General features: G+C 39.7%; 1 protein-coding gene across 1 annotated transcript in view; it reads right to left on the reverse strand.

Moving 5' to 3' along the window:
* HDGFL3 (HDGF like 3) overlaps positions 1-13,342 on the reverse strand; it is a 78,940-nt gene that overhangs the window by 15,638 nt on the left and 49,960 nt on the right. The window contains exons 2-4 of the mRNA XM_021680589.2: positions 9,026-9,102; positions 3,377-3,515; positions 2,881-3,039 (exon numbers count right to left, since the gene is read on the reverse strand). Coding sequence (XP_021536264.1) covers positions 2,881-3,039; positions 3,377-3,515; positions 9,026-9,102 — 375 coding nt within the window. The remainder of the gene's footprint in view (positions 1-2,880; positions 3,040-3,376; positions 3,516-9,025; positions 9,103-13,342) is intronic.

A 13,342-nucleotide genomic window follows, 5' to 3' on the forward strand; every position in this document is an offset into this window, starting at 1 on the left:
TCAAAGCTAACATCAAGTATGACAATACAAAAAGCACACTACTTTTTGTTCTTCTAGTAAATACAGTATAATTATTGAAATGTAGTAAATGCTTTATGTAGTAATTCTCAAATAATAGTCTCTGGCCTACAGTTCTTAGAGGTAATAATACACAACTCCCTAAAGTTCACAATGCTCACCAAGGATCCTAACGAGCAACCCCACAGTGACATATCTGTAAGTACCATAGTCTGGCACGTGGACCAGAATTAGGGCACTACTGAAGTTCTGCTCAAGAGTCACATTCAGTACTTAAAGAAATCTGGCTGCCCAGCGAGATTTGGTAACCCCGCAAAGCTCTTACTGTGCTGCAAACTCAAGATCACGGCAATTCTTGTGATTCTGGAAAAGGACCCGCCATCTGTTTCAGCACTGTAGTCTTGAATTGGTTGTGTGTCTAACTGTTGCCACCTTTGTTTTTTTTAACTAAGATGACTAGTGGTTTAGCATCATCACCAGTTTACTGTCTTGTGAGGCTCTCTGGTTTGCCCTACTTTATACAGTAAGTAACGTGCGTGCAAAATATTCTGACCTGTAATTTTCCAGTATCTGTTATGGCTCAGATATGAATCACCCATATACTTACTGCCAAAGAGATACACACATAACTTCCTTCAAATCTGCGTTTTGACTGAGATGTAGTTAAAAGTTTGTGAACCATTGGTTTTCAGTGGCAAAGGAAGACTATTCAACCTTAAAAAATAGGTGTAAAAAAGATCACCATATTCAACAAAAAGAAAACATTTGGGAAGCCAAGGAGAAAGGAGATTATGTCAGGAAAGTGCTTCTCTACATGTGGTTCCCAGATCAACAGCATCAACCTTACCTGAAAATTTAATTCTCGGACCCCACACCCAAGGCCTACTCAAAAAGAAATTCAGGCAGTGAGGCTTAGCGATGTGTGTTTTAACAAGCTCTCTGATGCGTATGTAAGTTTGAGAACCACTGTGCTAAGTTTCTCAGTCAATATTAAAAATTAAAAATCATTTATGTGTGGGGCACCTGGGTGGCTCAGTTGTTAAGCATCTGCCTTCGGCTCAGGTCATGATCCCAGGGTCCTGGGATCGAGCCCCGCATCGGGCTCCCTGCTCAGTGGGAGGCCTGCTTCTCCCTCTCCCACTCCCCCTGCTTGTGTTCCTGCTCTCGCTCTCTCTCTCTCTGTCAAATAAATAAATGGAATCTTTTAAAAAAAAATCATTTATGCATTTCCAAAGTTTTTGTGTTTGTGCATAATTTGTCTTGACAATAAATAAAACAGTAAAAAGTCAAAGAAATTTAAAAATCATGGTTCTTAAGTGATCATGGAAGTTGTGATCTTGAAGGAAAAGAAGAAAAAAAAGATGATCCCTTAATCTAAAATAGATAAACCTTAGTAAGTAAAGTTTGTCTTTACCCCTTCACTGCTTTAAATTATATATCCACATCAGGTCTGAGCCCCATGACTTCTGGTCTTCACAACAAGCGAGGAAATAATGACGTTGAAAAGCTGCATATCCACAATCAAATGCCTCAGATACCTCAGGTAGCTTAGGTAATTCAGAAGGGTACAACACATCATACAGCTCAGCAGGAAATCATAAATTAAAAATATCAACTGAATTGGGTATTTAAATGAAATCCAAAATACTAAAAAAAAATTCAGCTTAAAAAAATGCATTGGAAGATACAGTCTGACGACGAAAATTCCAATTATTTTGTTGTGATTTGCAAACTTTATCTCCATCCAAGGCAGATACCGTGTTTTTCATTGGGTGCACGGGAAGTAATGTGTAATCATACAATTTCACCTGTATGCTAGTTGGGTGGATTTTATAGCTCGTAAAATAAAATGCTGATAATCCAATCAACTCCTGGTGCTTGGTTTTTAAGGAGTTGCCTAAGTCTGTCCAGCCACTAAATACCAGAATCTAAAGGGAAGTAATTTATCCAAGTATTCAATCATTTGACAGACCAATTATAGTGAAACCTGTACCAATTTCTGGTCTTCAAAGATCTATTTATCTTGCCCATCTTTCTAAAGGTGAACAATTTTCACAGTCTCATAGTCTGTTCAACTGCATGTCTGAATTACTGTATGAAAAACCTAGACTTTCAACGTGTAAATCTAGGATCATGTCACTCCTCTGTTTAAAGCCTTCAATAAATTACCATCACATTGGGAATAAATCCAAATTCCTTAATGTGGCACCCAAGTCTCCATCACTGAGCCTTTGTCTGCCTCTCCCTTTTGGTCATGATCCCCAACAATGCTTGTCTTCTTTCAATTCAGGACATGCCAAACCCTTTCTGCCTTGGATCTTGGCTGCTCTGCCCCACCCAGCCCTCCTCCCAAGCTCTTTCTTCAGCCCTCGGTATAAACTTTGCCTCTTTAGAAAAGCCTGGCCACCCTATCTGAACCACATGCTCTTCCCACTCATTGCCTTCAGAGCCCCCTCATAATTTATATTTATTATTCACACAGTCTTTAAAGCAGAAAGACAGATTAAGAGTACATCTATTTACATAGACTTGTCCTGAATGGTACTGAGTCTCCTATATTCCTAAATTCTTCAGAGCTCATTTAGAGGTTCTTGTAGGAGGCATACCTACTCTTGTACCCTTGATGAAAGAACAGTCCTTCTCCAACTGAGAAGTGGTATTTTCAGTGCCAGATCAGCTCTGAAGATGCCCTCACATCTAAGGTTACCTGTCCTATTCCCCTTGGCTATCTTACGGTCTCTAGAGGCAGAGGTCCACAGAACTAGGATACTTCTGTGCGCCCAAGGAATGAATTAAGAATAATCTAAAACCTTAATGAACATGCATATAACATTAATAACAATGGAAAAGGTTCTCAGTCACCTTTGAAGTGTAGGACTTTTTCCGTTTTGAGCCCGCTTTTTCATTCTTTCTTTTGCCTTTTCCATCTTCTTCTACTCTATCCCCTTCCTCCTCACTGCTTGCATCTGCAGTATTCCCGCCTTCTCCCTCAGTTTCTGAGGAGCTCTGCTGCTGAATTGCCTAGGAAATAGCAAGATATTGGCTAATTACATTTTTGAAAAACATAGCAAAGAATACAGACTGTGAAAAGAATCATTCTATTTTAATCTGAAAGGGTTCAGCTTACTCTTAAAATTTTCAAAATAAAGGACTGTCAACTTCAATTTTCCAGTGACCACTTGATTTGAACCCTCTTGAGTAACAGAATTACATTTAATCCAAAATGTTACTGGAGTTAAAAAGAATTCTGATTTCAAATAGATGGAGGGTAACTACTAGTACAAAGGACATGTAAGAAAGACCCCAAAGAGAGTTAAAAACCAAAGAAATGAGATCTAACAATGAAGCAAACCATTACCTGGTACCCAGTAAACTTCACTCCCGGGTTATTCTCTATTTCCCACAATCCTTCATTAAATCCTTTCCGTTTGTTTGACTTTCCAAACTTGTCTTTGTATTCCTTATATGGGAAAAGGTCTTTCGGACCTAAAAATGCACTGCAGAGATATATTAGAAATAGAATTGACACTTTGACCTTCAAATATAAGCTATTTTTAATATCAGTATCAACTAAGGTATCACAGCATATTTTAGTAAACAAACTAAAAGTATATATAATCCCTCTGAGTTGGGCACATATCATAAAATAGTTTACATATATATGGAGCGCCTGGGTGGCTCAGTCGGTTAAACGTCTGACTTTGGCTCAAGTCATGATCTCAGGGTCCGGGGATGGAGCCCTGTTGGGCTCATGCACTCAGCGGGGAGTCTGCTTCTTCCTCTCCCTCTCTCTCTGACACTCCCCGCTTGTACTCTTGCTCGCTCTCTAATAAAATCTTAAAAAAGGTTTATACATATGCTTCTAGGCAGGAAAACTGGATAGCTGGCTATATAAGCCAGCAACTCTAGACTGTGGTACTTTTATTTTACTTTTAAATTACCAATTTATTTTTTTGTTTTAAAACTGACTTTTAGTTACACACATAGTGTTAAAGATGTCCAAACGTTGACCACTTAAATCATCATCTTAAACTAAGACTTACTTATGTTAACCTTCCTTTGGTAAGGTTTTGTGAGATCTACAGTAAAAATATAAACACTGGATTACAAAAGTGATTTTAACTCTATGTATCACATTAGTATATTTATTCACTATTATTTCTATAAATTAAAAAATCATATTAGTGATTAATGAGGCACAAATAAGAAAAAAATCAGATATAGCAAATAGAATGTTATGCAATTTAAACTTTATCCTAATTTAATCATAACGAGAAAAAGGAAATGAGTTCGAGTAAATCCTGGGACTGGCTAAAAGATCTGAGCATTCAAACTAGAGTCTCTTCAGCATTATCACCTATATCATATTAACCTGGTGAATGAGATGGTAGAGGCCCACACCCTGGCTGACACCCAAGAAGCTTACATTTCAAACTAAGAGTCACAGATCCTTCCATTTGACAAATCTGACTGAACATCTATAACGTGTCAGGCACTGCTGAGGTGTGGCGAATTCTGTAGGGAACCCACGGACGACTATGTCTACCCTCACGGAGCACACATTCTAGGAGTGCGAGTAGGGTTTGGACAAACACAGAGAAGAAAAAACACAGTACTGTGTGCTAACATAAATAAAGCAGAGAAGGGGATGGCAAGACTGGGGGTGGATCTGGTTATTTAAGATCTACTGATCATGGAAGGCCTCCTTGAGAGGGGAGCATCGAAACAGCACAGGAGGTGAGGAAGCAGACCGCGCAGTCTCCGGGGGGAGAGGGCAGCAGACCCAGGGAAGAGCGAGTACAACAGGCCCCGAGGTGGGGGTGCCTGCCGTGTTGAAGAAACGAAGAGGCCAGCGTGCCTAGAGTGAGAGCAGGATGAGAGGAGGTCAGAGAGGGGACCGGGAGGTGCAGATTATGTGGGGCCTTGAAGGTCGCTACTGAGGCTCAGAGACAGACGGGCAACCATGAAAGGTTTGAGAAGAGAAGTGACAATCTGTGTTTTAATAGGATCCTTCTAGCTGCTGTGCTGGAAACAGACTGAGGAAGTGGGCACTAGGGTAGAAGCAGGGAGACAAATCAGCCCACCACAGGGATGGTGGTGACTCGGACCAGGGTGTGCGCGGTGCAATGGGTGAGGGGCTGCTGGATTCTGAATTCACGCTCAAGAAAGAGCCAACGTGACTGTCAATGGGCTGGAGATGGCGTGTGGGAGAAAGGAAGGAGGTGAGGCTGTCTCCAAGGTGTCAGGCTGAGAAATGAGAAGAACAGAGGTGGCACTTACTGAACTGAAAGATTTTTGAGAGAGCCAGACTTGAAGGTGAAAAGCTCAGTTTGAGATGTTAAGTTTGAAACCCTGGTTTGACATCCAAGTGAGGAGGTCAAGTAGGCAGTTGGAGAGGTAATTCTGGAACTCAGGGGAAAGGTCTGAGCTGGAGATATAAAAGCTCTGGGACTGTGAGGTAACAGTTTACTGTTAATCTTCATAAATTCCATTTTCTGGGCAACCCTCTCGGGTCCCCTCCCTCTTCAGGAGCTTTGTACTATCGCTTGATGCTATTGCTCAATAAACACATATATATATATATATATATTTTTATATATATATATTTATATATATACACACACACACATATATATTTAAATTCCATTTTCTGACTGGGTCTTAGTACTGATTCCTCATTGCCTAGCTGATCAAAAACTTCAAGTTGATAAAAATACCTGTGAAAGCTTTCTGAGCCCAACCACCAAAACTCCCTTGACCTTTAATTGCTTGGTCAACATGACTCTCTCATTGAATCCAGACATAATTTATTAGGTTACTGGACATTTTAATCAAAGGCATGTCACTGTCTTGCATGACAAATGGAACATGAGAAAGAAATGGACTTTGGGTATGTCCATTTTACTTTTCGAAAAGTTTGTCACGTGGTATTAGACTATGGTTTTTGACCTTTCTTCAGCATTTGACTCTGCATGTAGGAGTTAACTATGGGCTAAGCTGCTGAGGTTCCCACCAGTTACTGCTGCTAACCAGAGCTTGCCTGTACTTTACTAAGGCAGGGTTAATGGTTCAAATGGCCATGGCAGCCGCTGCCAAAAACAAGAGCCCTGAATGTACTGTTCTAAAACAACGTATTTTTGATACATAACCTTGTTCTTTCCTAGATTATAGAAAGATATTTCCTCAAATCAAATTTCCTCCCAATTGGTTAACTTTCCTGCATGTTTCACAAATCTTAAAGTGTAGGCCAAGAAATAAAATTGTTCAAAGCTCCATGCTCTAAGGATATTATTTTTTTTTCTCCTGGCCAAGGCTGCCTTGAAAAGTGTCCAGGCTAAAACCGCTGGGGTGGTAATATGGAGCAGAAGAATTTGGGGGCTCCAATGACTTATCTGTCTGGGCATTAGAGTAAATTCAAGTCGATGTTCTGAGAAAAATTCAAGTCTGCGTGGGGTTGCTCCTCTGGCTGACCTGCACACAGCTTTCTTGCTAAGTTCCTCACCTTTCATATATTTTTTCTCCCTTTCATTTATTTCATTTTAATTTAATTAAATTTTAATTCATCCATTCAGCTATTATTTTAAACACTTACCATTGGCCAGGCACTGTGCTAAGCACTGTGTCCACAGGAGTAAGCAACCCCTACGTGATCTCTGCCTCCACAGAGAGGCTGAACTTTAGGTACCTGCCCAGGCATACAGTCTCAGGTTCAGGGACACCCAATACCTAAGAAACGCTCTGCTGAAACAAACTTATGGCAGGTTTTGTGAAATTCATTTTCCTCTAGATGTTTCAAAATCTACCTTTGGATGATCAAACCAGCAAAAAACCCACATATGGACGATATTATACTGCTCCGTGGTAAAACTGGGTTTACTGAATTGAACCTTGGAATGATGCCATTGGCTTCTATTAAGGATGCTGTAAAAAACAGCTCTGTGAAACCCTTCACACTGTTCGCTGAAATGATCCTGTTACATTCACCAGCAATATACCAGGTGGAAGCTCTTTAGTTATGTAGCGCTTTCAGGAATGCCTAGAAAATGTTTAGTAAGTAAATAAAAGTGACCACACAATGTTAGTAAATGGTTGATTTGTCCTATATACTGGAAATGTGATAATCTTGTTTATTAAATCCTGCCTGGTTCCAGGAATACAATCCAATCATTTGGAAATAGGTCCTAGACAAAAAGCACAATAATGATATAGATGTAAACTGGAGACAGGAATGGGGCAAATAGAAACATATGTATCACAAAGCCCTTTGCACTTGTTACAGATAAAACATGTCCAAGCTTTCTAGCAATCTCTATGGAGGAAAACATGGTGCATAGTATGTACACAGTGTCTATCAGATGACAACAAAAGAAAATAAAACCAACTTTCTGAAAGAAACAATTATTTCTCACATGAAGCCAAGAAATAAATATGTCTTAAGGGCCTTCTGTCTCCTGGCTAGCTCGCTTTCTTTTTTTTATTTTTTTTAAAGATTTTATTTATTTTTATTTAGAAAGAGAGAGAACATGAGTTGGGGGAGGGACAGAGGGAGATGGAAAGAGACTCTCTAGCAGGCTCCGCGGTGAGCATGGAGCCCAATGCAGGGCTCGATCTCATGACCCTGAGATCACGACCTAAGCTGAAATCAAGAGGTGGACACTCAACCAACTGAACCACCCAGGCGCCCTGTGGCTAGCTCTTTCCAGATAAAAATGAAGAAGATGTCAGACAGGCAGAGACTGCAAGCTAAGAAAAAGTTCACGCCTGGCTCTATTCTTTCAAATGAACACAAGGGAGGATCCTATATTTGAAGAGTTGTAAAATTTCATGACAGTTTGTAGCTTTCCCCCACACATGCAATTCCTTTTTTTTTTTTTTTTTTTTAAAGATTTTATTTATTTATTTGACAGAGAGAGAGAGAAAGACAGCGAGAGAGGGAACACAAGCAGGGGAAGTGGGAGAGGGAGAAGCAGGCTTCCCGCTGAGCAAAGAGCCTGATGCGGGGCTCGATCCCAGGACCCTGGAATCATGACTTGAGCCAAAGGCAGACGCTTAATGACTGAGCCACCCAGGCACCCCCACACAGGCAATTCCTATTCCATTTATGTCCTTGCTCTGATTGACCATACACATTTTTACTGCGTACTCCTTCCAATTGTTTCCCCATTAAGAGTTGCCCAGCTAGAGGATATGTTTCCCAATTCCTGACAGCAGCATGTGGCCAAATGACTGAGTTCTTGCCACTGCAATGAGTGTGAGTGTAAGTGATATATGCAACTTCCTCGTTATTTCCGTACAAAGAAGTTACCTGCTCTTCATGTTTTCTCTTTCTTTCCCCCTTTCCCTCTACCTGGAAGATGCACAGATGCTGCTGAGCCTCGTTTTGTTTGTTTGTTTGTTTTTAAGTAAGCAGACAAGAGCAACACTCCTGGAAATGGCAGGACAATGTGACCTGGGTCCCTAGAGCACAGTAGTCTACCCACCTTGATCTACCTGCCTATCTCTGGATTGTTTCAAAAGAAAGAAAGAATTTTCTATATTATTTGAGACACTGTATTTTCAGATTCCGTTATTCAGTAGTTTAGCCTGTAGTCTAACCAATACAATTTTAAAACCTTATTAAGTTGGTATGTTTGCTTCAGGGTTCAACAAATTGAAAAGAACCTGAGACAACATAACTTTGTTGTATGAAATATAAATGGATGAAGTTTCTCTAGAAAGGAAATATATAAGAGCAACAAAAGAAATTACTGGGAGTGGTAAGGAGACTACCCTTTTGTGTCCTAAAGGAGATTCTGGGTGATGTCCAACATTTACACAGAAATAACATTCAAAAGCAAAATGAGTGAAAAATCTTCACATTAAGAAAAATACATTATTAAGCTTGGTAATTTTATATACTTGTGATCCTTTTAATAACATATAAAATGTCATAGATCAGGTATAAACATTGTAGTCTAGTAGATCCAAATTAGAGCTGCTGAAGCTTTAAGTTGTTTTGTTGACTTACGTTTCATGGGTGCCAAAAAAGAAGATAGGATACTTGTTTGCTGGGGGCTTCACAGCTCCCTCTGGGAGTTCATCAATCTGTTAAAGATAAATTTAGTTATTAAATATTCAGTTAAATCATGTAAAATAGCATAAACATGATATAAACATTATTCTGATAACTTCAAAATAAAATTATTCTAATCAAAATCCCAATAATTTTTTTTTTGAACTTTACAAATGATTCCAAAGTTCATATCTGGCCCACCACATGGAGAGTAACACTGTAAATTGATTATAACCATTATGATAATACATAATCAGGAGCCAAAACTACTCATTTCCTTTGACTCAACAGAATTACTGCTAGGAATCTGTCCTAGTGAAATAATTAAAAAGAGTATCAAGAACAAAAAAACCCCCAAAAGATGCACTTTTTGGAGATGACAGTGAATTTTTATACACACACACACACACACACACCCAGAAACATGTGTTGCACAATAGAGATTATAGAAAATTAACTCAATGCAATATTATATTGTCATTAAAAATTATCAACTCTTGCCTAGACTACTGCAAGTTTCTCTCTCCACCCATTTAAGCTAGAATTACCTTTATTTTATTTTATTTTTTAAGTAGGCTCCACCCCAGCGTGGAGCCCAACATGGGGCCTGAACTCATGACCCTGAGATCAAGACCTGAGCAGAGATCAAGAGTCTGATGCCCAACTGACTGGGCCACCCAGGAGCCCCAGAAATTACCATTTATTTATTTATTTTAATATTTTATGTATTTATTTGTCAGAGGGACAGAGAGACAGCACAAGCAGGGGGAGTGGCAGGCAGAAGGAGAGGGAGAAGCAGGCTCCCCACTGAGCAAGGAGCCCAATGTGGGACTCAATCCCTGAAGTCAGGACCTGAGCTGAAGGCAGACGCTTAACCAACTGAGCCACCCAGGTGTCCCTAGAATTACCTTTTAAAACAAACATTTGATTATCTCACTTTCTTGCTTCAAATCCTTCTATAGCTTCTCATTGCTTAGAGCATTCTTATCTGTGCATATGAAACCTCTGGAACTTTAAAAAATATATACTTCAGGGGCACCTGGGTGGCTCAGTTTGGTTAAGCGTCTGCCTTCGGCTCAGGTCATGATCCCAGGGTCCTGGGATCGAGCCCCGCGTCGGGCTCCTGGCTCAGCGGGGAGCCTGCTTCTCCCTCTCCCTCTGCTCCTGCACTCTTTCTCTCTCAAATAAATAAATAAAATCTTAAAAAAAAACATACACACGCACATACACACTTCAGTCCTCCCCCAAAGACCTACAGATTCTTTTGTTTTTTTTTTTTTAAGATTTTATTTATTTGTCAGAGAGAGAGACAGAGCACAAGCAGGGAGAACGGCAGAGGGAGAAGCAGGCTCCCCGCCGAGCAGGGAGCCCGATGCGGGCTCGATCCCGGGACCCCGGGATCATGACCTGAGCCGAAGGCAGACGCTTAACGACTGAGCCACCCAGGCATCCCAGACCTACAGATTCTTATGTATAGCTGGGGTTGAGAAACTCTAATAAGATAAAGTTGAAATTCCTTAGTTATATAGTTATATATTCATAATTCCTTACAGTGTTTCAGGAAATGGTCCTTGACTCACAAATCTCCATCTGCAGCCCCAGCCTTTCCTTTGAACTCCTATAATTCTGACTGGATTATGTTGAACTGCAGGTGTGAAATTGCCAATGTCTACAAACCACTTCCATTTACAGGCCCTCCAAGCAGCTTAAGTTGAAAAGGCTACAAAGAGGAGAAGGGGCACACCTGCAACTCAGAGAGCAAGAGGCAGGGCATGGTAGCTCGTCTCCTGAGGAGCTGTGCAGGCCCCCTTCACTCACACACAGCAGCAGCCTGGGGAGGACACCGTCCATCACACGCTCCCTTGGAACCAAGGGAAGCCTGTGTCAGAGCAGACACTCTGTGTGCGGAGGAAAGATGAACTTCGAGTCTGAATGTGTAAAGTCCTGCTTCTGATCTAAACTGAGACATCAAAGGTATCACCTCATTCATCTCTTGGGGCCTTGACTTTCCCATCTGTAAAATGAGATGGCTGCATGTGGCCTCTCAATTTCAAGTCCTGAAATACCACGGCTTGTCTTAAAATGAACTAATGTCCCCTGAATCTGTTTTTGTTTTCTATCTTAATTATTGGTATAGTCTGTTACTAAGAAAGAAACCTTCATCTTTTTATTATTTCCTCAAGCCCCATATTCAGTTTTTCACCTAATTCTCCAGTTCAGCTCCAGACATGTCTCTTAAATTGATCACCATTCCCATGAGTAAATTTAGTTCCCTAAACAAGTTCTCATGATCTTTCAACAAGGCCACTATAGCGGGCTTTTGAAGTATCTCCTTTTCTCCAGGCTTTTTCCCATTACATTCACTATTACCCTACAAAGACAGTTTAAAATGAGTAATTTAATTTGAATCAATTCACTAAACATTCAATAATGTGTGTATGATAATATATGGTAAAAATCACAACATAAAAATTTCCATCTTAACCATTTTTACATGTACAGTTCAGTAGTAACAATATTCACATTGTTGTGAAACAGATCTCCAGAAGGTGAATAACTACATTTTTAATGGCCAAAAAATAGAACTTAAATGGAAATGCATGTTAAGTATGTGGTGGGCATACCATTTGACAAAACACCACTGTCATGTTTTTGTCACTCTTATAAAATAAGTGAAAGTAAACAATTTAAAAAGAAATCTTTTAAAATTTTCTTTCCAACAAAAATACAACTTTTGGTTAAACTCTTCTGCTATAATGTTACACAAGTAATATCTACTGTATAAGTCGTAAAGTGATGGCCCTTGGGCCATTTCTGACCTGAAGATAAGTTTTGTTTGGCCGATACAGTGTTTTTTGTTTTAAACTGAATTAGTTATCAACACTTTAAAACAGGAAGATTCACATTAAAATCCAGATTAATCGCTTCTGTGAAAAAAATATTAAAGACAGGGATAAATAAGCATTCCCACAAGGTAACAATTCATCAACATTTTCAACAGTTGCCACCTTTAGACAAAGTATGTGCCCTCAAGTACGTTACACGCCCACCACGCTCTAGATAATGTTATAAATGCCTGTGTTCTTATTTATATTGCTTACCCGGCCCCTGAAACATATGTTTGTGTCCCTATAATAAATACCATCAAAAATAGTATAACTGGCCTTACCACCATGCTGTTTCCCCCCCTACCCCAAGAAAGGGGTTAAATAATGTGTTGAGACATGTACTCACTGCATTTTATTGAGTCTTTGTTTTTAACTCTTTTGAAAATTAGACTTTGGCAATTTTGGAATAGATACATCTTCCTGAATCTATTAAGAAATGTACCTTCCAGGGGCGCCTGGGTGGCTCAGTCCTTAGGCGTCTGCCTTCGGCTCAGGTCATGATCCCGGGGTCCTGGGATCGAGCCCCGCATCGGGCTCCCTGCTCGGCGGGAAGCCTGCTTCTCCCTCTCCCACTCCCCCTGCTTGTGTTCCCTCTCTCGCTGTGTCTCTCTCTGTCAAATAAATAAATAAAATCTTAAAAAAAAAAAATGTACCTCCCACTGTTTCTGGCTCCTACAGTGAAGAGCAAGTGGCAACAGAACTTTATCTTCAGAGTTTGTTTTTCTCTACTGTTTGTTTTCCTGACTTTGTACTTTGTATTTTTACTTTTGTTTCTGGTTCTGGGCTATGTTTGGTTCTGACTCTGGTTTGCACACAGCCAAATGTTATTCCCCATTACAGGATGATGGTGACCTCTTGTCTTTGGGTATGACATGGCAAAAATCTGGTATATCAGTGTTTTAGTTTGTAGAAGAATGTCTTGCTTCTATTAGAAAGAAGAAAAGCCCTTTGGAGACCTAGATCAGTGAATGTGTGTATTCTGTGTTTCCTTTAACCTGTACCTGAAGTTTTAGACCTGAAGCCATAAGCTCTCTATGTGTTTGTACTTGACAGTACAAACCCCTCCTTTACCCCTCCCCTTTTGTGATTTTGAAACATCTTCTACTTCGGGAAAGGGTCTTAACAAATTAGATATAATTTTCTTAAAATAAAAGAGCTCTTTTTATTGGTTTATAGATACTAATATGACTTACAAAAATTTGATATAAAGGAAAAAATATATAAAAACATACATATTTAATATATATAAGGTTTCTTTAATATTTGCATATAATATAAAGGAATATAAAAATCTAATATAAACCTAAGAATCCTCAGGAAAAAAAAAATGAATGTATAGTAATTTAAATATGGTAGCCTTGGGCGCCTGGGTGGCTCAGTTGGT

The sequence above is a fragment of the Neomonachus schauinslandi genome, chromosome 9 (assembly GCF_002201575.2).
Source record: "Neomonachus schauinslandi chromosome 9, ASM220157v2, whole genome shotgun sequence".
Taxonomy (NCBI): Eukaryota; Metazoa; Chordata; class Mammalia; order Carnivora; family Phocidae; genus Neomonachus; species Neomonachus schauinslandi.